Here is a 26,903-nt window from a genome sequence, read left to right as displayed (position 1 = left end):
CCCTTGGTATGTTTTAAATTGCCTTGTTTGTTCGGCACTAGCACAGAAACAGATGTTGCTCTACCGTGCAGGATAATTTACTGTACCTCCTGGTGCAGCATGGAAGTCCTCCCAGGGCCCAGCTGGTCCGTCAGTGGCACTGGCTGGTGTCTGCTCAACTATGACAACTACAAGTCAAGGCTGCAATTTTTTTATTGTGCAGTTGTCATTCTTCTCAACATATAGCTCTGCCTGCATTCTTACGGGGGCTGGTGGGAAAGCTGCTGGCTTTTGTGTCTGTGTGTTGTGACACAGAGCCACGGAAGCTCTCCTCTCCATTGTTGATAATAATGCAACTCATTACTTTTGTCATCTAATGATTATCAGCATGATCGCTCAGAGCGATGGCCAACCTCGTCTTGCGCACATAACTGGTACTGGAAGGTAAAACAGATTTGTCATTTACGATCTGACCGCTAAGCCACACTTTGTGCTCCATTATTGTGATTAACTTCTGCATAAGATATGCTTGCCCAATTGTCATTTGTGATACTGCAGTGGGCGCAAGCTGCCATGCTTCCCTCGAGCACATCGGCCAATCGGATGTGACGTGTCGTTTGGACTGGTAAATGCCTGCCCTGTCACAGAGCCGCCCCACAATTATTTTTGCTTTTGTCTTTCTTCTTCCCACACCCCTACTGGACTTGTTGGGTGAACCTCACTGCTACATATGTCAGCTACCGTTTCACACCACAAGCCAAAATGATGCTACTCTGCTCTTGAGCCAATGGAGCCAGCAGCAGTACATGGGAAGCCGACCCTTGCTTTTCAGCACAGAAATGTTGGTCAGTGGTGTCATGCCGGCTGAAATCCGCCGTGTCAGGTGCCTTGTGGCTATCTGCGGTAGAGTCCATGTTCCAAAACCAAAGTTCTTTTCTGGCCTCATCACCAACAAACCGATTTGACTCTGCCTGATTATAATAACGAAGGCAGTCCAAAAGAATATGCACTGCCTCACTGTATGTCACATTGAATCACCACACTGGCCACACAGAGCTGACCGCAGCCTCATTTCTTCAGACAAATGCATGCTTAGGGAAAAACATCCTGGGAGAAGGCACCCAAAGCTACTTGATATCCTTGTGCAAGCTGTGTGTAGATTTAAGTTTTAGTGAAATAGCATTTATTTTTATTTTTTAGCGGATGCAAGCCCTCACTGACCAGTGCATTGCTATAATCTCATAACAGAGTACTCTATGTTGCAGAGCTTTGTTGAACACTGAGAAATTGGGATGTGTGTGTGTGTATGTATGTGTGTGTGTGTGTGTGATTCTAAATTGCAAACCATAAACACAACCATTTGTTACCATGTGAAAGGGGACAAATGCTCAATTTGGAGCTCTTTTTCACATTGCTGATTAGAAAGAATCAAGCTTTATATTCTAGGACCCATTCACGCTGGTGAAAACATAGTCAGTTTTGATTATGAAGGCAGAGATGCAGACCTAGACAGGAGCTACATGCTGATATGCATGCTATCAGAATGATTTATGCAAATTATGCATATTATTCCCAAAGGAATTCCTCCTCAAACTGCCAGGATAAATTGCCGGAAATTAGCCATAAAATTTGTCGTGCTAGGAGCAAAAGGTGAAGGCCACTGGGAAAGCAAGGACATTCAGCTTCTGGAATCTTCCAGGTTAGGATGGTGACTGTTATTTTCCCTGGATGCTGAGGGAAATACGGTTTTCTTCTGAATCCTGTAAAAGTCTTTTTACTTTGAAATTTTTCCAACAAATGCTGACCCACATTTTATTTACAGCTAGCATAAAAGATATTAAGTGTTAAGCCATCGCAGAAAGCACTACTACAATTACTTTACTATGAACTGCCTAAGTGGTTGTTAACTGTCCAAGCCTGGTTTTAAAGAGGTAGCTGTTCTAAAGGTTGGTGAAATAACCCACCAGCACCATACTTGAACGGGCATATGGTTTTAATGTCCAAAGGATATACCTATAACACAGCATTCCTCTCTTACAAACCTTTCCTTCCTACAAAAAGCCTAGTTAATGGCTCTCTGCCCAAGTACACCACTGTTGCCTTCTGTGATTAGGGCCAGGTCACAGCTATCTCCCCTGCCTCTTCCTCACTCTGGCCATGGAAGGCCACCATGGCTACCTCTTGGTGCTCAACAGATCTGATTACGAAAGGGCTTTGTTTTCAATCAAAGCTATTGGTAATGAGCTTAATGGCAATTGAGTGCACTGTTCAGGAGCAGTTGTATTTTAATAAGCTGTTGCTTGCTTGTGTCCTTCAGAAAGCACCATTCTCGAGGTTTTACGACTATGCTCATTCTCAAGCATCTTCCGTTTTGTTCAAGAAGATTTGACTATACATTCAGAGCCGCAGGACTACTGTCTGCGAAAGGGGGACTTGGTCGCCATCTTTCCTCCAGCCTTACACTATGACCCGGAAATCTTTGAAGCTCCAGAGGTAAACACGCATCATTGCTACTTCTTAGATAACTGCAAGCACATTCCTCTTCCTCTTCCTTATACTCTTTTTTTTTTTTTTTTTTTTTTTTTGAGAGCGAGAGCGTGAACAGGGAAAGGGGCAGAGGGATAGGGGCCTCATACTCTCTTTCTGTAGCTTGCTTCTTCCACCTTGTCCCAGAAGGAATTTGAGATGGATTGATGACTTCTTTTCTTCTAACAATGGGAAAGTTTTCCTGTTTACTGAAGTGTTTCCTAAGTATCTCTCTTTCAAAGGTTTTGTGATCTACAAATAGAAATAGAATGATGAGACTAAATGCTACCTTCTTCAAACAAAATAGGCATGGTACCTTGCCTATCGTTACCTGTAGGCCAAAAAAATATGTTTTGCTTGGCAGAGAATTATTGAAAACCGTAGAGGGCTAACTGTTGACAGGTGGCTTAGAGAATAAATGATAATGACTGTTTTGCTAAGTGTTTCCAGAGTGGGGTTGACTGTCCCAGAATCAAATACCATCACTGCCATAGTTAAGCCCATATACTTTTTCACCTCTTACCAAAGGTGTATGCCCCTTTTTGATAAATCAGGATGGCATTACGAACTTCAGATTGTAAAGCTGCTGCTCACGGGTGAAGCTCTGAGGGTAATTGTGTCATCTCCTTGTATTTTTTTCTGAAGCTGGAGTTAATGAATATCAAAGACTGGAAATTAATCCACCCTGGCTCATCCCTTAATACCACTTCAGAGGTTCACCACCTGCATGCAAATTGAATGCAGTCATATTCTGCCTGTGTGTCTCATGAAGTAATGGTGTTGCCATAGTGGTTTTTGTATATAAAGTACTATTTTTGAAAGGTGAACTTCTGTGCTTTTTTTGGGCAGTTTATAGCTGTACCACTTGAAAACCCAGTTTCTAAGTTAGAGGTTTGCAGCCAGGCTAGATTAAAGTATTGTTGAGGTTTGGAAATTAATAAGAAGAGGATAGACTCCAACTACGATGCAAAAAGTGCATCTATTTAATCAGCAAAGGCAAAATGTTTTAAGTGAGAGGGAAAGTGTGCATACGATTTCTATGTGTTTCAGAAGAAGAGGCAATATATAAATGGTGACAGCAAATCAGAAGTAGGGTATTAGTGAGTGAGTGAGCATTCTGCAGACAACTAGCTTTGTCTCCACATGTGTAGATATCAAAAAAAGAATATCAACACATAGATATTGAGTAAATAGGGCAAATAATAACTAATCTCTGAAAAATATTTTTAAATTTTGTTTCTGTCTGTAGTTTCTTTTCTTTATTTAAATTGTGTTTATTGGGGCGCCTGGGTGGCGCAGTCAGTTAAGCGGCCGACTTCAGCCAGGTCACGATCTCGCGGTCCGTGAGTTCGAGCCCCGCGTCGGGCTCTGGGCTGACAGCTCGGAGCCTGGAGCCTGTTTCCAATTCTGTGTCTCCCTCTCTCTCTGCCCCTCCCCCGTTCATGCTCTGTCTCTCTCTGTCCCAAAAATAAATAAAAAACGTTGAAAAAAAAAAATTAAAACAAAATAAATAAATAAATAAATAAATTGTGTTTATTATATTCATTATGTGACTGTTCTACTAGTCATTAAGTTTACCATTCATATCATGATAATAAAATCAACATTAAAGTTATCAACAAATAATAAATGTTTACCAAATTACCACCATTAACTAGCTATTTTTTTTTTTGCCGTTATTTTCTTGAAATTAGTTGTGGAATGCTGGTCATTATTGACACAGAAAAATGTATGGTTCAGAACCATTTTTATATTATTCGGCAAGGTCTTAATCATTCATCTGTAAACACTTACTGAGCACCTACCACTATCAGGCATGTAGATTTATTCCTGTCATTTTTATCAACTTAGAATGACAGTAAGAGATGCTGTAGATGCTCATAGAACAGATATTCGTATGAAACTACCATCCACTGACAGTAAAAAAAGAGAAGAAAATCCTGGGAAATTCTGTCCCTGGCCATTTGTCACTAAGAGCACTGGCCCAGAAGCTCTTCAGAGGCTCATATTCCTTACTGCCTTTTGTGCCCTGTAGATCTTGAATGGGAAGACCCGGCCTTAGATATAGAAAACAGACAATAGCTGTTAGGCCAGAAACTTGAAGAAGACTCGCTCCAAATATAAGTATAGTTATTCTTGGAGGACACAGAGACTGAAGAGTCTTAGCAGAGCATAGGTTTTCCTACCCAATGAGGCATGGTTTCAGGATGTTGAAGCCCAAGAGACTCGAGAATATTACGTTCCAAAAACAGTCCGTTGTCTTCCTTCATACACCTCTCTACTCCTGGAATGTTCCTCCTTACTTGTCCACTCAAGAGGTTCCAGGTTACTCCACAAGAATCACCCTTAATCACCTCTTCTTTGGCAGTGTTCCTGATTCCCACCTCATTCTTCGGGGAATTTGCCATTACCCACTGTGGGGTCTGTTGTACTTTGTTATAGTGCATACCACCTGCTGCTTTCCGATTACTTGTTTATTTGTCTGTGCTCCCGTATGCTGTAAGCTCCAGAAGGGGAAAGACCACATCATTGCCTTCTGTGCATTCTCAGTACCTTGCACCTGAGGGTGTCCACAGGGTGAATAAATAAGGGGATGCTGGGATGGATGAATATTCTGAAAGTGAAAACATACTTAAGTTAAAATATTAAATCAGAATCAATATTACATATTCAAATATGCATCTAACTAGAACAAATGGATGCAGTGTCTTGTGTATAAATGTAGCAAGACTATCAGGGGTGGTAAGAACTATGGAGAATGGAGATCCCAAGAGGCATCTAAATAAAACCATTTGTCTATTTCTGAACTAACATTCAGCTCTTACAAGCATGTAGACCTGGCATGGCTGAGGCCTTTAAAAAAGTAATAAATTTTTTCTTTAACTCAGAAAATAGACTTTTGGGTAAAGTTAAGAATTTTTAAATTTTTGGAAAAATAATGTTTAAAAACACAACACGGACTAAACAAAAAGTGTTTGGTACCTAACTGGGTCTACAAGCTACCAATGTGTAACTTCTGTGTGAAGAATTATTCTTTTCCTGAATATTGGTTGCTTAGTTTATTGGAGCAAGTCTGTTGGTTGGTTTTTTTGTGGCCAGAGGTGGTGAGGTACAAAAGGAAGCCTGGGGACACAACTGAGTGATAGGGAAGAAACAGCAAACACTTAAAGTAGTAGTAACACTTTATCGCAACCACTTCGCCTCCTAAAGTAAGGTGACAGTGAAGAAAAACAAAGTAATTACAAAGCCATTGGAGCACACCCAAAGCTCTGAGGCTGAAAGACCTTATTTGACCTCATTCTCAGAGGTGTAGGGATTATACAGTGATAAACGAATTTGAAAGCCCTTGTATAAATTCTGAATCACTGTTAAAACTGTTGTATTGATTATTCTGATTATTGTCATTATTCTACAAATATACTGGCCATAACAGATGAAGACGTACTCTAATATTTTGTCTGTATCTCACGTTGGTATAGAGATGATGCCATCCGTATACTTCAAGGAAACACATGTATACTGAGCATGTGTGATGCCAAAAGCACTGCGATGGGCGTAATGAGTGACCGAGAAATTTAAAAGCCTCTTGTCTTTAAGAGCGCAGAGTGTAAGGAATTGGCCTTATCGTATGGCTGTGTTCTCAGAGCTAGGTGCCTCATGTTGAGAGGATTTCTGCCATACCAGTACATTGGCCTTCATACCTACTGTGTTGGAACCAGGGTGTGCTGCCAGCACGGCACTCTGAAAAGCCCTAATTTTGTCAATTATTGCGATACAAATACTCCCACATGGCTGAGTTCACGTTGCTAATATGAAGACCCTAAACACAAAGCTGGGAAGAGATATGCACACTCTCTCAACCTAGTATAAATTAATTGGAACCCAAGTTATGGGGATAAAAAGAACTCTGTCGTCTTGCTCCCAGGAGTACTGACTGTGAAGCTGGGGCAAGAGTCCAGGCCCTTAGTCATCCACTCAAAGCACTGGCAGTTTTTATTTTAAGAAATCCTATCTTTTCTCTAATCTGGATTTCTATACCCAAAATGATTGAGTGAATACAAAATCTGATTGTATTGTATGTCACCTACCTCAACAAGACTACATTTCATTTTCAACTTCAATGTTTCACATACGGGGAAGTGCTCAAAAAAATCTCTTAAACTCAACTGAACACAATATTTGGAGAATACCAATGAGGGAGTTCAATGGTCCTCAGTCACTTGCACCAGAACTGTTTTCTGTCTAGAAAATTGTATCGTCTATCCATTATTGATTTCTAGTGCTATTATACCATTCTCTATTTGTGAACACTGAATATTCATCTATGCTTCATTCTCTACATGTTTATTTACTCTTTCAATATCTGTGTTTTCTTCAAAAGCTTGAAGATTGATTTTAAAATATACTTTAATCATGTATTTATTCATTAATTCAACAAACATATATGGAACCTCTACTATGTGCATAGCACTATGTTGGGTGCTTCGAAAATACAGAGATCAATGAGACAGCATAACAACTCCAATCTCCTGAGATTTCTTGGCTCTACCAATTCCTGTGGGTCACCTCCATCTTCAGCCTGGTGGCCACAGCAGTTATAACTATTCACATATAGGTGGGTCCAGAAGGGACGCGGTGATTAAACACTTGGTTTTTTGGGGCGCCTGGGTGGCCCAGTCGGTGAAGCGTCCGACTTCAGCCAGGTCACGATCTCACGGTCCGTGAGTTCGAGCCCCGCGTCGGGCTCTGGGCCGATGGCTCGGAGCCTGGAGCCTGTTTCCGATTCTGTGTCTCCCTCTCTCTCTGCCCCTCCCCCGTTCATGCTCTGTCTCTCTCTGTCCCAAAAATAAACTTAACATGTTGAAAACAAAACAAAACAAAAAAAAAAACCATTTGTTTTTTTTTTCTTCACAAGAAAGGCACTTCTATCAGATGTCCTCACAGTTGTTACCCCTGTAGCACTTGTCCACACACCCTATCCTAAATCTGTCAGTGGCCACAGCCATGTGATTACCATGATGGATGCCTAGACAAACCTCAGCAGAAGAAAGATGTTCAGAAGTCAACCACAGAATGATTAGAGAAGTAAGGGGAATTACAGTGTCATACCTTTTTAAAAATGATTTCTCGGGGCGCCTGGGTGGCGCAGTCGGTTAAGCGTCCGACTTCAGCCAGGTCACGATCTCGCGGTCCATGAGTTCGAGCCCCGCGTCAGGCTCTGGGCTGATGGCTCGGAGCCTGGAGCCTGTTTCCGATTCTGTGTCTCCCTCTCTCTCTGCCCCTCCCCTGTTCATGCTCTGTCTCTCTCTGTCCCAAAAATAAAAAAAAAAAAAAAAAAAAAAGTTGAAAAAAAATGATTTCTCTATTCTCATCCACTTAATTATTATTGCATTTAATTAACCTTCTTTAGTTGTGAAGTGCTGACCTATTATGGTTACTGCAAAGAGTTTAAGTCAACATGATGAATCCTGTATTTAAGTTGTTCCAAATGAATGTGTGTATCTTGAGTTCTTCACACTTTGTTCTTTGTCACTGTGACCCCAGAATATTACAGGTGAGACTATCATACCCCTTCTCATTTTGGTAAAAACCAGACCATGAGCCTTTCCTAATATTGGTTTCTGCTCTAGTTCCCATACCCTGACAATGGAAAACAAACTGAAAATAAATTTTAACTCAAAAATATACCTATGCCCATGTGTCCTTTGAGCTTGGTGGTAGTAACAGAACAACAGAAGTTGGCCTTTTCTCTTCTTGTTTAATAATATAAACAACTAAATAAGAATTCCTATGATGTTTATTATGATGTCTATTATAATAGAAGGTGGTAGAAAACTAGAAGAGTTTGCTGATTGACTAGAAATTCGAGGGAATTGAATGTGAACACCACCTGCAGGTCACAGGGCTGGGCAGCACATTATATGTTTGCCCCTCTGGCCTCTCAGAGGGGAGCCCATTCACTTTCACAAGGAAGAACAGAACAGCCATGAACTAAAGCAATTATTGGCTTATTTATATAATCTGGACACTATGAAGTTGTAACCCAAGCTAACTGTTCCTTTTGTATTTCCTGCCTTAGATAGTGCAGGTACAGTGAGACCTTTTCCAACAAATCATCTCATGAGTAAATTAACTTGAGCTGACTTGGCTATGTGAGAAGCTCTTGTGGAGGGTTCTCTCCTCAGATTGGTCAGTGAGAAGGAAGAAGCGGCAGTCCTAAACTCAGGCAAGCAGGCTTGGGCGCCAGTAATGGAAAAAGTCGTCGGGAGAGAGTACCATATTGTAACTCTTTCTCCAGGAACAAAATGCATGTCAACAAGAGTGTCCTTGGTCATTAATACAAGGATGCACAGATATTTTTAGCTCAGCTCTGGTTAGATCCTATTCAGATACATCCGAGAACTGTCTCGGGGGGGGGGGGGGGGGGGGGGCCAGGAATACTTGTGTTGTAATGCAGATTAATTTTGCCATTGTGATTGCATCAGCTTGCAAGTTGAAATGGAATTGAAACCACCCAAAGTGTGTTTTCTAAGATTGAGTATTTATCACAAAAGGTATCTAGGTGAATAAGGACAAACCCAGTACTTTTAAAAGAAATTATTTTGATGACATTAATATTGAGTGAGAAAATTAGATGATTTGTGATGGATTCAGAATCCATCCACATATTGTAGGGTTTTCACTGCAATGTGAAATGCTTTCAATCTGACCTGCTGCTTTACCTCTGACTTCATATAGTTCATATCAAAGTTGTGTGCTGAGCAGGTCTAATGCTAATGAACACCAAGTATAGGAAATACTTGGTCGTTTTCATGCATGCCACGTGCTGTAATTTAATCAATGGCTTAATTTGCCATGGGCTGAAATAAGGTCACTCAGTTTCCTCTCAGAAACTCAAGCGAGAGTAAATTAATGCCAGGCTAACCACCATAGATAAACCAGGCCTACAATTTTCTGTGACAAGTAATGTAACTTCTGTATGAAAACATATCAGAAATACCTACAACCCTAGAGTTAACCCAGAGAGAGTCCATTGTAATAGAAGTGTGATAAGAGAAATTCAGTATAACGTCCAAAAGCAAGCAAGACCAATTTTGTGGCTTAGTTCCTCTCTAGTGCCTTATATAGATTTCACATTTCATTTTATGTCCATTAATCCAGACATAAGCACTGGATCCTAAGCTCACAGCCCTCGTCCGTCAGTAGCAAACTGGGAAGGAGCAGAGAAAGCATATTAGGCAGCTCCTGTGGCCAATAAGAGCCATTATTCCAGAGTAACAATGGTGGCCAGTGCAGGAGCCCTTACCTTGTACCGAACATCAGTCCACCAAGGGCCCATCAGTCAGAACCCATCTTAGAGAACAAAAACTAAGAGATGACCTCTACACCGAGTTTCCTAAGTGTATGTATTTCCTAAGAGAGAAATACGAATTAGGAAGAAAAGTCCTATCAGTGTGTGCATTTCACTATGATAGAAGAGAAGTAATTCCCTAGCAGCATTTGAGATTTTTGGAAGTTCATACATGATTTGCACTTGGTCACGCTTTGCTTTCTGGCATTTGCTGGATGCAAAGAGGCCTTGTAAGAAGGGCAACTTGTAAGAAGAGCTGGCAACTTTGTGGAACGGAGGTCAAACTATTTCATGTAAATGTTTAATTTTCATACTCCTTATTTCTTCTTTACAGGAGTTCAGATTTAATCGTTTTGTAGAAGATGGTAAGAAGAAAACCACCTTTTTCAAAAAAGGAAAAAAACTGAAGTGTTACCTAATGCCATTTGGAACTGGAGCCAGCAAATGTCCGGGCCGATTTTTGGCAATTATTGAAATAAAGCAATTGTTGGTTGTACTTTTAACTTATTTTGATTTAGAAATAATTGATGATAAACCTATAGAAGCAAACTGCAGCCGTTTTCTGTTTGGTATTCGGCATCCAGCCTCTGATGTTTTATTTAGGTACAAGGTAAAATCTTAAAGAAGCTGAAAAGAAAGAAAAGAAATCTATCAAAACTAACCTAAATGTCCTTGGCTTATCAATTTGTTTTGAATTTCTGCAAATGTAATTGCTTTGTTTGTTTGTTTGTTTGTTTGTTTAAGAAGTGTCAATTTATATTTGATCTGTGATCAGTCCAGTCTGCACAAAACCTATCATAAAATAAAATAGAATGTCGACATGAAAATGGACATCAAAATAAGCATAATGATAAACTCAAAATAGCTTTTTTATGTTTTTCTACATACTGTGATTTTCGCCTGTCATAGTAAATGTACCACAATAAATTTGGCACTGTGGGATTTTTTAAGTCACTCATATTCTTTTCTAATATGTAAAACCACACTTTATGTACAACTGGAAATTTGTGCTAGAAATGGACACAGTCTAACAAATGCAAAATTCTCAGAGAAGAAGGAAATTAAATTTTCATGAGATAAACCAGGTGAAAATGTTCCCTTCAAGTGTAATATCAATAATATCTATAAGCGCCTGAGTACGTTTGCATTAAATGAGTTTTGCAGTAGATTAAATGCTTCAACTTCACTTCAATATTTAATCATCCATAAATGTTCTTTATTACTTTGTATACTATGGCTCAATGCAACAAAATTTCTTGTTATGTAAGACCACTCATGTTAAGTTAGATACTGATAAGATGTATAAGAACACACAAAACCTATTCATATTCAGCAGTTGCCCGAGACATTAGTATTAGGTCTGTTGTTAGGAGCAAATGTTGAAATCATTACATGGTAGTGTTTGGTTTCAGTGTAAACTGGAAGGGTTATATCAGCATTGCAATGAACTCTTTCCTAGATGCTTCCATTTATGTAAACTGAGAAACTAGATAGCAGGATTTGTTCTTGACACATCATCTTTTGGACTTGGAGCTTATTTGGATTGATTACATAATGCAATATAATTTTATATGCCATAACGCAGCATTGTGTCCATGATTCAAAGCTTTCTAATTTCAGGGTACCAAGTGATTATTTGCCATCTGACATAAATGATGATACTGTGTATAATCAGGAAAAGCAGGTAATAAAATTCAGTTAATTTGTATGGCATGATTGGAACTTCTACTATTTCAGCATTGTGCTATTGGTTTTAAAAGGCGATTGATTTTTAAAATATCATAAAGTACAATACTTAATAGTAAATACATGTTCTAGCATTCGTATTCTCCTTCTTAAAGTACATGCTCTACACATTTCTTAGTAAAGTTCTGCTGGTCTAAACTCTGATTTTTGCTTGATTGGAAATGTCTTTATTTTTGCCCTCATCCTTAAAAGACGACTTTGCTATGCGCACAAGTCTGTTTCCTCACGGCACTCTGAAGATACTGCATAGTCTTCAGGCTTCTGTTGCTGCTGTCAAGAGGTTAGCCTTCCGTCAGTTTAATTATTCAAAGGGTAGTCTGCCTCTTCTCTCTGATGGCGTTAACATGTTCTTTTTGTCTTTGATGTTCTTGGTCTTTCTATATCATGCTTGCATGTCACAGTGCCTCTTGAGTCTGAGAATATGTGTCTTTTATCAGGTGGGAAAAATTCTCAGCCATAATGTCAGAATAATACCTCTCCCAGAGTCTGTATTAGAGCATCCCACTCGATACTCCATGTTGGTTGACCTTTTCTCCCCATGTTTTCTAGCTCTAATTTATATTCTAGGTAATTGGTATAGATCTCACTCTCACGGTGTACCTAATCTGCTCTTTAACTCATCCATGGAGTTTGTTTCTTGCTTCTTATTTCACCTCAGAGGATTGAGTAATCCTACTCCTTATCCTTTTTATTCATGGTACACACTTATGATTTGTCCAAGCAAGACCTCTCTGGCTTTATCTACTTACTCTATCTTATTATCACTAATCTTCACCATTATACACCTCCCCATCATAAACGTTCTGATGTGTTTGATGCTTATCTTTTTATTAGTATGTATTTTTATAAAACATATTACCTATGTGCAGGTTAATTTACATAAGTGCTTTTTCTATACATGAGATCCGTCTTTTTTTATTAAGCTCTATGTTTTTAAAGATCTATCCATATTACTATACACACACACACATACATGCACACACACAGATATATACGTATATTTAATATGTTTCTTCTAACTGCTGTTTAGTATTCCATAACATGCACCCACAGTGTTTTAATGACCTCTTCACCCCATGATGGAAATTGTATCCATGGGAAACTTAATTTGGGGGAGAGGCCAAAGCAGGAACTCTACCCCCACCTGTCTTCCCACTGCTGTGTGCAGCCATCCTTCACCCTGGGCTGCCACAGACTCTGTCCCCAACCATGGTACCACACCACACACACACACACACACACACACACACACACACACAGTTTGTGACTGCCTTCATTCTCCCCAAGATGTTCTAGAGTTGTTATGTTCCATCCTTAGATCCTTATGATCCTCTCCTTTCTGTGGGTTGATTTTGAGTCAGGTGCCAGCTGCCAACTTAGCTTTCAGTTTTTCTTCTGATCCCACTGAGTTTGCTAAGTTCAATGATTAATTTTGTTCTTCCTATCTGCCTGGTCCTTTTCTATGTCTTTTTCCTTTGTCGTACAGTCAATATCCTCTTTCATTTCTTTAAGTATATGAAGAAACTTATTTTATGTTATGTATCTGAAATTTCTAAATCATTAGTATTTTGTGGGTCTGATTCTGTGTCTGTTAGTTTAACTCTTACTCAGTATGGCTTGTTTATTGAGCCCGTATTCCTTGGAATTTTATCTCTGGAAAATTTTTAAGACCTGAGTTTTAAGGTTCATTCCTTTGGGGAGAAGTTGAGTTTCTTTTGTGTGAGTACTGATGCTATTATCAAACTCAGATCACTTTAAGTTTTCAGCTTGAGTACTTTGAGAGGAGATGAGGGATGGGAAATATATGGGTAATGTGGGTTATAACCCTAAATCAGCTACAAAGCAGTTCTGTGATAAGGAATAGACAGGAGAGACTTTCTGCTTTGGGGATTTTTTTTCTTTTCCCAGAGCCACCAGCGAGAGAGGCAAATCTAGTCAGTCTTGCCTAGTCAGGCAAATCTAGAGCAAGGTTTCTTTCTAGTTCACCAACCAAGGATGTTCCCTTTGCAAGTTTTTGGCTTGGTGCAGCACTCTTGGATTTCACACACACTCCCAACTGAGGCCCTAGGTTTTATCTTCTGCCTGTCACAAAGCGTAGCCCATTCTTTTTGTACCACGAGGACAACTAGTCCACCATATTCCCTGAAGGAGAAGCTACCATATTCTTCCATTTGTCTCCGCGGTATACTCTGTCTTACAGCAGAGAGAGCATGGGAAATTATTCACTTCTAATTTCTGCTTAACTTCAAAGTGTGTCCAGGAATTTAGAATAGAAAGTAAGAATAAACAAAAGGGCTGAGAAAATATTATATAAAAGAAATGGGCAGTAGAACCAAACCAGAATCATGTCACAGGCTTACATGTAGGAATTAAAGAGTGTTTATGAACAGGAAAAAAAATGTCATGTAGAAATAAGCTAAAAGACATGGATTCTAGCTGTGATATGACTAGTTTGTTATCATCGACCAGTCATTTTGCTTCTCATTGCTTCGGTTCCTTAATTGCAAAATAAAAATAATAAGGCCTTTTTGAAATGAGGGTTCATGATGAGGATTAAACATAATGAGACGTGTGAATTTATTTTGAAAAGTGTAATGCAATATGTGAACATAAAGTTGTAAAGGAGGTACTTTAACAAGGTTGCACCTTTTAAAAACTGTTCTTATGTATTTGTTAAAGGGAATATTTTTTTAGTCATCATACAGTTCATTATTCAGTCAAACATTTATTGAGCATTGCCTCTACTCTAGACATGAGGCTGTGCACTGGATTACCCTTCTTCAAGAACACACAATTTATTAGGGAAAACCACACACACAACCAATTTATTGTAAGTGTCGTTGGAAGTAATAAATTCATCTCTTTAAAAGGGTTCTAAAATTCTGATTTACCACTAGTTCTAACTAACCTTCCATCAGTCATTCCAGAGTCGTGTTCTGTAATGAGAAATTACCATGTGCATAATTATGCACAATAAAACATATACATCAGGTATTGTGATTATATGATAAAAATAGCAAACCAAACACAGTCATTGAGGCTCCAGAATCTTTTTACAAACTATATTTTATATATCATAAGAACTCTTTTTTTTTTCATTTTTACAGCCCCTCCCTTAGTTTCAAATTAAAGGAAATGAATAATAATATTGTTTTATATGTCATTGGCTAACAGTAACGAAGCATTCAGTTGGCAAAAACTTAATGCTCTGAAGATATTAAGAAAAAAAGCTATTTACTACTAAAATAAGGCACACTGCTAAGCAACCCATGTGGGGACATCTGTCTGCCTTGTTCTGGCTTTCCTGGAACACTTAATTATATTTTCTCCATTTTATCATTAAGTTTGGGGTCACAAGTCTAAGGTAAAAGAGTTTCTATACTCAAAATCTGCATGATTACTTCTGTTTATTTTCTCACAAAAAAAAATAATTTGGGTAACACTTCCTGTAAATGACTTCTAATTTAACAGTGGAACCTTAAAACCAGTTTCAAAGATCAAAGCACAAAAATTATTTAAGTTTTGATCTTAGTATAAAATAATGTCAATAATGATAAAATAAGAACTCTATGCCTTTAGAATATGCACTGTTCTTAACCTATTAAATTCACCCATATTGCAAACTATTATTTACTTGAACTGCATTATTAGGTATTCATATTCACATACTCAATTAAGAAAAAGTTAGCAAGCCAAGATTACATTCCCTGTAGCATTATTTTAAATTATAATGAGTAATCACATAAAACTCTCCACTATTTCTCTAACGCAATTATTACTTACTTTGCTTCATAGTGTTAATCTAAATCAGTGATCATTGATGTTTGGACTTTTTAGCTGAAGCCTTTATTTTGTTTATAATACTTTCTTGAGTAAGATGAATTTAATTTGTGAAAAAAACTACTGCACAATTTTAAAAAGGAGATAATTTGGCAATGCTTATGTTTAACAATATTTTTTAGTCAAAGGGAAGTGCTGTATGTTATAAAAAAACTGTTGTTCTGAATTGTTCGTTTAATATCTTTTGATTTTAAAATGGTATATATGTGGATTTATGAGGGAGTAAATCTTAAAAAGGCATTAGATTAGAAATGCAAATGCTTTGTAATTCTACTTATCTTTTATTTACAACAATAATTCAATAAATTAACTTTTAAAACACAGATGAATTACTGTGTCTCCTTATTTCCCTACTAGGAGCATGTTGGGTGACAGAAGATTTGGTTGCAAATAACGAGTTATTTGAAAAATACTTTTGCTGTCTGAATATCCTCACATTCTTGTCTTCCCCCACCCCAAACACACACACACACACACACACACACACACACACACACATTGTTATTTTCTGATACTCTTCCTAAAAGTGCATTCATTGTTATATTCAGAGTATTTTTCAAATACTTTAACTTAGCTGTTTATGTGGGAAATAATAAAAACAGACCCAAGAAATATCAGGGACTAATACGTTTTTTAATAAGTTTATTTTAACCAGGCTGACCTTGCTAGTCTCTAGCTCTGAATAATTGGAGTCATTCTGTGGAGAGATGTAAAAGAACAACAAAAAATAGAAAAGAGATCCCATTAGACAAGGTCTTTGTCTTCTGCAGGTCGCTTAACACAGATCATGAATGAAGATGAAAAATACTTGGACAGTGTTCTATTTATTCATAAAGCTGAAATCCAAATTGTAGATAAAGCAAGTAATATGGGATGGTGTTGAAGATGAAATGTGGCTTCTTCAGTAACTATACATACAGCTTTTTCCTGGACACTTGACTTCTCTAAGAAACACTCCTGTGAGTCATTAACGTTTTTACAGGAATTTGCCTTAGCTCTAAAGGTGTTCCTGTGTATTTGAACTAGTCAGTTCAGTATTGTTTAAAAATTAAGATAAATTATGTCATTAAATGGGCAGTCTATGAAATAATTATCTATGATTTCAATTTTACTATAAAAACCATTTATCAAGTAAATAAAAATTTTATTTTTTTAACTGTCTGGAAGCAGCCATGACCATGTGAATAATAATATACATTTTCTATTCAGGATATAGCTGGATAGAAAAAATAGTCAGTGGTTATGCTGGATAATTTTAACTGGGTTTGATATAGTTTGTTGTCAATTATTTGAGGAAAAGTAGGATATATTGCTAAATATACAGGAAGTAAGTGTTTAGTGATACACTCATGAAGCATTTTATTTCCCTTACAACATTTGGTGCTTATAGAAGAAACTAGAGGTAAAGAGAACTATAATCTAATAATAAATAATAGGTAAAGGTACTAATATCTAATGATTCATCCATGAGTCACTCCTCAATATAAAGCATGTGTTAATTTAAGATTTTCATTTGTTTACAAGAGAACATTTACTCCATATAACATTTATTTCTAAGAACTTATGTCATTATTACGTGATAAATACCCCAGATTTTTTAGTAAATTCTTTCATCTTTTATGTTTAGTGTTTAAATGAAATATACTTTTATTTCACAACTTCTAAGAACTGTCCAGTATATTAAAGTTTTACAAATGTCTTTGTTTTATTAAATGGAATTTTTTTAAGTATTTTAAATCAGTTTTGAATTTTTTTAATGAGTCTTGAAGTCTACAGAAAGTACTGTCTCTGTGTTTTCAAGTTAGGTATCCATTTTTTAAGTTTTTGTTTTGAATTAATTTTAGATTTACACGAAATCTGTAAAATAGTATTCATTTCTACAGAAGAAAGTCTTCAGACTAAACAATGTTTGCAAAATGTTAAACTAGAGAGTGGTCCCAACACTTAGCCAGTTGGAGACCTTAGTTAATCCTTGAACTTTGGAGATGTTTATCCGTAATAACTACCCTCTAGGACAACCTGCTATAAATAACAGAGTGGCAGAGAGAATTTGAGTATGTATTGTGAACAGATCCTCTATTGTCCAATTAAGTATGGTTTTCATAAAACACCATTTTTTCTAAATTTTAAAAAGATCTTACTTCAATAATTCTAGATTTTACTTAATTTCGCTTTCTTAAAAAATGTACACTTCAAAGATCTATAGGCCTGATGCTTCTCCAAAAGAAAATTAAAGTAAGTTACTCCCTGACCCTGCTTCCTGATATGTGGAGCATTCAATAGATAGGTTTCCTTTCTCCCTCCAGGCGCTGTATGTTTCTGTGGAGGCCTGGTTTGGAAAATCATTTCCTTTCGTGGACGTCTCATGGCTCAGCCTGACACCAGGATTGTGACCATAGCTCTGCAGAGAAACTGTACCTGGCAAAGGTAGCTGTACTTACTTGAACAGACAGTGCATGATTTAATGTCTTAACCAGTTAGGTATACAATCCAGGTGTCTCCCATTATAATAAGGTATTATTTGTCTTCTCTTCTCAAAGAGTAGGTGAAGATATTTAACAAAGAAATCCTTATACCAAGTTCTTCAGTAATTGCCAGAGCAGAATAAATGCATAAAATGAGCTTAGGCCATGAAGCATTTTTATGTTTAAATCTAAATTCTCATCTCTAAACATCTCTATTAACACAGCAGATTTGAGTTGCAACCATCCTCCTAGTAAAATGTGAAATCTTTAAGATTGTGAAGCATTTGTAAATAATGGATCCTTTAAATATCCCTGAACTTTATTCTAAAACTTATAAGGAGAAATAATAATTGCTTTATATAACCACTGATACCATTTTAGCATTTGATGAAGATGTTAATTTATGGTTGGTTAGCAGTTTATGGCTGTCATTAGTTTTTCAGTTTGGTCCACATTAGAAATCTATTTTTCTTTTTTATTTTAATCTGAGACAATTATATAAAGATATGGTTATGTTTTATCTAAAATGTATCATTCTACTATAGCATTTCAAATTATTCACAGATCATAGTTCTTATATGTGCATATATGAATTTAAAAATACAGCAATAAAATGCTTGAAACAGATCATAAATTTGCTTCATATTTTATTGCATCTCTGAATCAGGTTGAGAAGACAAGGGCAACTATGGTCTTTGGGAAAGAATTAACTCTTTCTCAAGCCGGAAGGGAGAATGATATCACAGGGTGCATAATTAAAGGTAACTCCCTATCGAAGCATCCTGGTGACTTACTTGTAAGATAGGCTTGTCTATTTTATTATATATGGTTGGGGCGGGGGTTGGAAACTGCAAAATCCTCTTTCCCCTTTGCAATGTAACCTTCCCAGCCCAGTCATTTCTCTTAAAGTTTCTAATCTGTATTTCTATATTGCTCGAATTAGAGAACATAGGGGAAGGAAAAGAAAGAAAAGTCACACACATACACATCCACATGCATTCAGGGGTACCTGATAATTTTGCAATTATCCAGAAATCTCCTGGATCCTGTTAAGACGAGTAAAAAGTGGTAGAATTTAACCCAAATTAAACCTCAGAAAAAGCGAGCAAAGAGTTTCCCCTGCCTTGCTAGGGAGCAAAGAGCTCTTTGAGGTTTAAAACTGGGGCGCTTCCACAGAATTCCTGGGGTTAGCAAGGCTGTGGGGTGTTCCTGAGAAGTCTGGGATCTGCCCGTGAACCCACCTGCCAGGGGACACAGGGGACAACTGGATCCAAGTGCCAACTCTGAAAAAAGAGTTTGAGGCAGAACCCTGAACTTCGCTTTTTGTGCCAAGAAACTTGGAGGCTGGTTGGTTGTTTTTGAGGGATCGGGAGGGGCTGGGGACCCAGTCCATGGGGAACACTGGGAGAAGGGGTGCCCTGCGGCTGCGGACATAGAGTCCCTCCCAGGGCGCAGCGCGAGCAGAGCGGCGCGGTGGGTACGTGTATTGTGGACTTTTGGTCTACAACCTTGGGCTGCCTGGAAAACTGACTCTCCCCCCTCCCCTCCTTCTTCTGCCCTCCAGGGTCCCCAGTACAAACATTTGCCCTGGCTTGGGGTGAAACAGACACCTGGTTATGCAGCACAAACTACAGTATCCTGGTTCTAGTAACCACACATCAGAAGAGCCAGAGATCCAGCCGGAAGAAAAGGGCTCTTACCCTGAGAGTTGTTTTTGCTCTTAAACTTAAGTTATTGTCTCCTGTTTTCCCCCCGCTCCCCTCCTTCCATCTACCGTGCCCAATGTCTGATTTAAAAGGCCAAATTGAAATCAACCTGCACCACATTGGCAAAGCCGGGAGCATCCGAGTTGTAAGTGCCAACGCGGAGCGCGCAGGAGCGGGGCTCATTTATTTTGCCCACACAACAAAAAACTGTTAATTGATGTAAAGTTGCTTGGCACGAGGATAATTTAATCGGACCTGCATTTTAATTAAAAGAAAACTTATTTATGTTTCCGATGTTTACGTTGAGCAATTTAATTTTGTTTGGAGGCACTGTTGTGCACTTGGTAACCTCCCCCTACCACCACTTGCCCAACTGAATCACAGTTTCATTAAAGGTTTTGCTAAGGAGCCTCGCCTGACCAGGATTCATTACCTCCTGCCTTCTATGAGCACACTTTCGGGTCTCCTCTCGCTCTGTCGCTCCACGCGGCAGAGCCGCCACAGTGTGCTGCGAGCCGGGAAGTGAACTCTCATCATTATTTTTCAAAGTCTGGGAAGTGTATTATCCTTTTTCCTAGTGGTAATTAGTTACCATAGCATCTAATACGTAAATGTGCCCAGAGCACACCATTAACAGTTAAACGGAGGATTCAATTTAACACATGATTATATCTTTCATAAGTCATTATATTGGAAAGTCAATGCCACTCATGCTGGGGCAATCTCAGGGTCTAGGGCGCGTGGAAAGGTTCGGTTCCAGCGTCCGGGTCCAAGAGTTCGTGGAGAAGGGAAACCTGTGAGCCTGGGCTCTCCTGGGTGAGCTGTAGACAGTAAGGATGGGTGGTGGGTGGGATAGGAGGGAGTAGAATTTAAGCTCAACACAGGATCTTGGGGGGATGCCCAGCTGCGGAGAGTGGAGAAGGCAGCACAGAATGCGCGCGCGCGCACACGCACACACACTCACACACAAGACGGGGAGGGGAAGGAGGGGTACTAGCAAGCTCTTCGAAGATGATCATTTGCTGGTCCTGTAGGAGTCCACGAATAACCCCGACGCTTCTGTAGGTGCCTAGTGTCAAGCTGGAGATGAGATTAAGTAGGAATTAGAATTTAGAGAAGACAATTGAAATTAGAAATTAGAGAAGGAAACCGGTGGAATAGAAAGCCAAGTGGGACCCAGGGTCCTCGCTCAACCTCATTTGCCTACTGTCTGTGCTCTAACAAACAAGTAGCAGGATCCATGCTGCGGGGTTTCTCTGAAGAAGCGCCCTACCTAAGGCGCGGTTCGGGTGGAGGAGGCTCAGAGGCGGGCGAGGTGCTCTGGCCGTCTGGTGAGCCACAGCCTCAGGGGCCAGCCTGTCTGCTCCGGCCAGAGAACACTTCCCCAAGACCACACTGATGCCCCTGGTGCTCAGCCACTCGGTCCCGACGTGGATGGTACATACTGGAAATACATCTGCGGCCCACAAGCGTGTGGGCCAACTTTCCAGACTGGGCCGCGCAGTTCAGGACTCAAACCTCAGAAAGGAAGCAGCCCCCGGGGGCGGGGGGCGGGGGGCGGGGGGGTGGTGGTGGTGGTGCTGGTTGCCGGGATGGAGAAGAATTGCTCCTCCGGCAATCAGTTTCCTTCTTGGAAAGTTGCTGCTGAAGAAACTGAAAAGTTTCAGGCCATCTGGAGAGCCACCTAAGAAATCACGGAAACCCCTCTCCTGGTCCTTTCAGGTGTCCTGCCTTTACTCCTAGAACCAAACGCTGGCCAACTCCTGGATTTAGAAAGAGAATTGATTTGTCTGTAATTACCAACATGAAAATAAATATTATTAACCTCGCCATTTTTAATAATTGTACATATTCGTCTGACATTTCAACTTATCCTCAACATCCTCTCCTTTCCCCATCCGTTTCAAGTCTCTTCCAAGAGTAAGACTGGAGATTGAATGAGTGATCAAAGAATAAAAGAAGTATGAGCATTTCTTTTTCTCCTGAAGTTCAAGATTTGTTATTTGTACAATTTCTAATAATAGCTAAACAACACAGAGGTTACAGAGTATTTCAAGGAGGCCTTCTTAATAATGAGAAATATCAAGCAGTAAATCTTGCAGCAAATGTATGTCCTATAATGTTAATATGCAAAAAGAAAAAAAACCTACTGATGGTGGCTGTGGTTAATTCCTAATCAGAATGATGGACAGCAGGGCCAGAACAATACAAACTAATGGCTGTGTTGCTGATCACTTTACCCCTTGATTAAAGACACCCAATTATGGCGCAGAACAGTGTCGTAATTATGTTTCTTAATCACATCCAGGAGGTTTAATTGCCTTAACGATGTGTTTCATTAAATGAATTTAGGTATTATAGTCGACAGTTTTCATACACAGTTGTTTTCAAATTAACATAATATTAGACATCGTCATGGAAATTGTTTTAATAATCATAATTAGACGCACCCAGGCTTTGTCTGGTAAATGCTGAGAGACGGTCTCTTCCTGCCTGGGGGCTGCCCTGGTCTGTTCTCTCCCTCTACCCCCACTCCCTGACTGGGAGGGCTCCAGCTTCAAGGCCTTTTGCTGTTATGTTTTCTGAAAAGTTACAGGTTCTGATTAATCTTTTTTGATGGCAAGTGGAGCAGAAAATATCCTCCCTCACCCCCCACTAAGTTTGATGTCATTTAGGGATATCATTATGAGCAGAGGCTATGCAGACAAAAATGCATGTAGCCTACTGCCTACAGAGGAAACACTCTAACAACCCATCACCACCACCACCATCTCCATAACCTCCACCACAGCAAAAATCAAGCCTTCTACACTTGAGGACATTATTAAGATCCAAATACAAGCCTACACAGACATTCTTTAAAAGAATCAATTCTCAACCCGATCCCAATATAGTCCCTAAAAATCTCATTAACAAGCAACACTAGTAAGTTTTGAAAATCTCTATGGGCATTGTTTACACTTATAATTAAGCCTGGTCGATTTTCCTGTTACAAAAGAAAAACAAGTGGAAAGCCACAACAAAATCCATCCTCAGAGAATCCAAATCCATCTCTTTTCCTGGGCTTTCAGGCAGTTGGAGATAGAAATTTTGATTAAATTCTTTAAGAAACTTTACCCTCTTTGATGGGCCTTGGCATGGTTAACAGTGCCATACAAGTGGGAAGAGCTCCAGAGGCAGCATGGCCTTCAAAGTTCATGGCAGCAGATAGGAACTCTGGATCTCCTCTGGGTCTCTCCAGTGACCCCACTGCTCTCTCCTCCCATGACCAGGCCCAGCCATCATCCTACAGACAAGTAAACAAGTGAAGTGGGGCTACTCCTAAGTGGGTGTCCCTGCCCAAACCCTACTTCCACCTTCTCTGAAACTCCTTTCTTTTTTGTTACCTTTCAAGCAAAGTAACACGGAAGAGAGGTGACTGCTCCTTCCACAAAGCACAGCATAATAAAATGTTTGATCAAAATATTTTAATAAAGATTCTTTCTGACATAGATACACATACAAATGGTCGTACATAGCTGTCATAGTCTGATTGACCTATTTGATATATATATCATTCTTTACACATCCAAAACCCGCCAGTAAATCCATCATAGCTCCCACCTCGCCGTCCAACCTGACAAGCTGAATTTGTATTATCTGCAAGGAGTGGAAAATAGCAGGACTCCATTTTTAAAAAAGGTTTTCTTGATTTTCATAGGATAGAAAGGCAGGCAAACAGCCATGCAAACTAAAACTGAAAGCTCACTTTGGGTAAATAGCTTCTTGCTCTTCCTTAGTTTTATTTTATTTCTTTTTAAATTTTATTTTATTTTTTTTAGAAAAATAACAAAGGATTTCACACCATAGGCAAATCAAACCAGTCTTTTAACTTAAATAATTCTCCACAGTTAAAATAACTTATATATGTACATATATATTAAAAGCAATTAAATTAGACCTTTTAAAAATGCACAGCACAGCCTGGAAAAATATTTGCTTAGCATGTTCTTACTTATAGGATCTATTGCTGTGATGTCCTTCCCTTTTAGAATGCAAAGGAGTCCCCTTTCAAAAAAAGAGATCAATTCATTCATCAATTAAGAATACACCTTCCTGTAATTTTTGGACTGAAGCAATTTATTAAAGCTCAATTTAAATACAGGGATGATGCAACTGAAAATATCCAGGTGACCTTTGATAAACCTAAGCAGCTCAGATACATCAATATGTCTCTTCATACTTGTTGGCAAATAAACCTTTTAAACACTTGGCACACAGTATAAGTTAATCTATAAAACAGAATTTTAGAGGCATTAAAAAAAATCTGCACAAAAGACCCATGACCTTAACACATGATAAATATTGTTGATGTGGAAGGGTCATTGAAGAATAACAAATAAATACCATGAATTGTTAATACATCATTGCAGAGTGAAAAGTAACAAGGTGCACATAAATATTTTTAAATGCAATTCTTTCAGCCACAGTCAGTTTTTTTTTTTTTTTTATATCACTCTTGCCAAAACTTTTGAGCATTTTCACAGGATTAAAGTTCAGAGACAATAAAAAATACAAGTCTTTCATAGCAATGTGTCTCTTTCTGGTTTTCTTCCCCCACTTAAATAAGTCTACATTTCAAGTTTTTCTCCTGGCTCAGAATCAAAATTTATTTTCAAGTGCCCTTTCTGATTTGTCTGAATGAATATTCATCCCACAAGCCACCCAACCCCGGACTCCTCCTCTGCCCCTCAGCACTAGCCAAATTCACAATTATTAGTAGGATTAGTATTTTGCCATTTAATAAATACTCTCCACGCTTAATAACCAAGCGACTACTTCCCAACTTATATTTTAAGCTTCCTTGCGGTCTAGGCTGCCACCAAAGTTGCCACTTTTCTGAGAAAAAAAAAACATCCATACTTCATCCCAACTCCACCTCCCTCCTCCCTCCCTCCCCACCCCAAAGACCGAGATTCTGGGGATGTCGAGGCTAAAAGTCCCGTTTGTCTCTGATACTTCTCAGTTTTCGCCTCTGTTTTGTTTGCAAGTGTTTCACAACTAGGAGAGGACCAAAGTAAAAGGGGTGGGGGGCAGCTTTTCACTTTCCTCTAGCTTTGGGGTCAGTCTAGTGTTTTCCGGGGGTGTGTTTAAGGCTTCTCCGTGCACTGTTTGCAGAGGCTGGAGGAGACGCTGTTAAACAGGGCGCACTTCTCCGGACAGGAGGCGGCCGGGGGCAGCCCGGCGCTGAACGGGTAGCCGGCAGCCTGCTCGTAGGCGCCGAGCGCCGGGTGCAGGGCAGCGGCGGCCGCCGCCGCCGCCGCGGAGCTGGGCAGCGAGGCGGCCGAGATGGCCTGGCCCTGGTTGAGGTAGGCGACCAGGCGCCGCATCTCCTCCAGGGCCTGCGCCTGCATGAGGATGTAGTTCTTGGCGAGCAGCAGCGTGGCGATCTTGGAGAGCTTCCGCACCGAGGGGCTGTGCGCGTAGGGGATGACCGCGCGCAGCTCGTCCAGCGCGTCGTTCAGGTCGTGCATCCGCCGGCGCTCCCGGGCGTTGATGTTGAGCCGCAGCGCCTTTTGCTCTTTGGATTTCTTGCTGCTGCTGCTGCCGCCGCTGCCGCCGCTGCCGCCGCCACTGCCGCTGCTACCCCCGCCGCTGCCGCCGCCGCCGCCGCCGGGGCCCCCCGAGGGGGCGCTGGCGCCGCCGTGGAGGTGGGCGTTGGAGCAGCCCTCGGCCGCCTTGGCGCCGCCGCCTCCCGCGCCCGGGGAGGCCCGCGGGTCGGCGCCTCCGGCCCGCAGCACCAGCTCGCAGCGGCCGTCGCTGTCGTCGTCGGGGCTCTGCTCGCCGCCGCTGCTCTCGGCCACCGAGCCGCGGCTCGCACTCTCGCCGTATTTGAGGCACAGGGCGGCCCCAGCCGGCAGACTGCTCAGGCTAGGGTCGCCCCCAACGCCGGCAGAGCCCACGAGCAGCCCGGGGACGCCCACCCCGCCGCCGCCGCCGCCGCCGCCGCCGCCGCCTCCCGCGCCGCCGCCGCCTCCCCCAGGCGGTGGCAGCAGCAGCCCTGCCCCCTCGGGGTCAGCCGGCTCGAAGCAGCCCAGGGGCGAGGAGGAGGACGACGCCGGGCGCTCCCGGGGCGGCGGCGCCAGGGACAGGTCCATGCCCGGGGGCGTGGAGCGGAAAGCCGCCTCCAAGCGCTTTGCGGTGGAGGCGCTCAGGCTCTTGTGCAGAAAGAGGTCGTCTTCGCCCGAGGCGGCTGCGCCGAGGTGCAGCCCGCGCTCCATGGTCCGGCGCCGGCGCACAGCCCCGGCCCGCCGCGCCGGCCGCCGCCGCCTCGGCTGGGGAGTCAGGCGGCGCCGCAGACGCGCCCGAGCCGGGCTCCTGGGCTGGTGCGCGCGTCGGTCCCGGTGCTGCTGGCAGCCCTCTCCCCTTCTTTTTCTTTTTCGCCTTCCCCCGCGCTCTCCGCCTCCTCTTCTTCTTCTTCTTCGTCTCCAGCCGATGGTGCTGGCTGCTGGGGCTCACCATGGGCCGCGGCCCCGCATGGTGGGAGGGTGGGCGCGGAGGGAGTGGAGCCGCCGCCGCTGCCGCCGCCGCTCTGAGCCCAGCCCCGCGCCGCCTCTCCGCACCGTTTATCTTGCTTGGATTCACCTTCAAGAGATTTCCGGACCCATCAACCAGCCGCCGCCACAGACGGGGGAGTCTTTTACATCATTATCTCTGAGTAGGTTATTATGAAGAAGACTCGCCTGTTGGGACAGCGCTTTCTACCCAATCAGGTTAACGTTTTAATTAATAGGATTAAAACGGTAACAAACAATCGCAGGCGCTATCTGGCCGCGAGTCTGAATAGTTTCATTTCCCAGGTCTGAAGACAGGCAGCAGCTAGAGCTTTATAAAAGGCGCCTGCTCCATTATTCTGCGTGCCATCTGTATACACAGCTTAGCGCATATGTTTGCAAGGCGCTGGGTCCTGTTAGTAACCCAACAACTGCCTTTAGCTTGACATGTGTGGCGACTTTCACTCATCAATGAGCACACTAAAAGCCCTACTTAGAGCCGAGGATGTTCTTTGCTCCTTCAGCAAATTGTGGCTCGGCGGCAAAGCCTGGGAGTCCCGGGGAGAGCAAACGCCCCCATCCGCCGCACCCCACCCCCACTGCCCTTCCCTCGCCACTGCTGTCTCATCTTGTGCTAAATTACCCTTCCGGGAGAGAATTATACTCCACCCCTGTTCGTGGAATGATCTGGATTTGGTGACGGGACTTTCCGGGGGGAGGGGGCGAAGTAGTGTCCCGCTGGCTTGCCGAAAATTCA

The 26,903-nt window shown here is 41.2% G+C and overlaps 2 protein-coding genes across 4 annotated transcripts in view; one reads left to right on the top strand and one right to left on the bottom strand.

Annotated features, from left to right (window-relative positions):
* The window catches only part of LOC131494961 (cytochrome P450 7B1), a 180,797-nt gene extending 165,032 nt beyond the window's left edge, over positions 1-15,765 (top strand). For 2 of the 3 annotated variants that reach the window (XM_058699697.1, XM_058699699.1), the window contains exons 5-6: positions 2,297-2,472; positions 10,191-15,765. In XM_058699697.1, the coding sequence (XP_058555680.1) occupies positions 2,297-2,472; positions 10,191-10,478 (464 nt within the window). In that variant the 3' untranslated portion in view covers positions 10,479-15,765. Of the gene's footprint in view, positions 1-2,296; positions 2,473-7,915; positions 8,060-10,190 lie in introns of all 3 variants that reach the window. The other variant, XR_009253683.1, reaches the window with a different exon arrangement.
* A 7,295-nt stretch (positions 15,766-23,060) lies between these two features.
* On the bottom strand, positions 23,061-26,321 carry BHLHE22 (basic helix-loop-helix family member e22). Its single transcript, XM_058699696.1, has one exon. The coding sequence runs from the start codon at positions 25,871-25,873 to the stop codon at positions 24,743-24,745; it is 1,131 nt and encodes a 376-aa protein (XP_058555679.1). The 5' UTR covers positions 25,874-26,321; the 3' UTR covers positions 23,061-24,742.
* Positions 26,322-26,903: the final 582 nt, after the last annotated feature.

Source organism: Neofelis nebulosa, chromosome 14 (assembly GCF_028018385.1).
Source record: "Neofelis nebulosa isolate mNeoNeb1 chromosome 14, mNeoNeb1.pri, whole genome shotgun sequence".
Classification (NCBI taxonomy): Eukaryota; Metazoa; Chordata; class Mammalia; order Carnivora; family Felidae; genus Neofelis; species Neofelis nebulosa.
This window is presented reverse-complemented; position numbering and strand designations above follow the sequence as displayed.

Bases quoted from the DNA above. Each gene is read 5' to 3' on its own strand.
- BHLHE22 (XM_058699696.1), bottom strand. From the start codon at position 25,873: ATGGAGCGCGGGCTGCACCTCGGCGCAGCCGCCTCGGGCGAAGACGAC.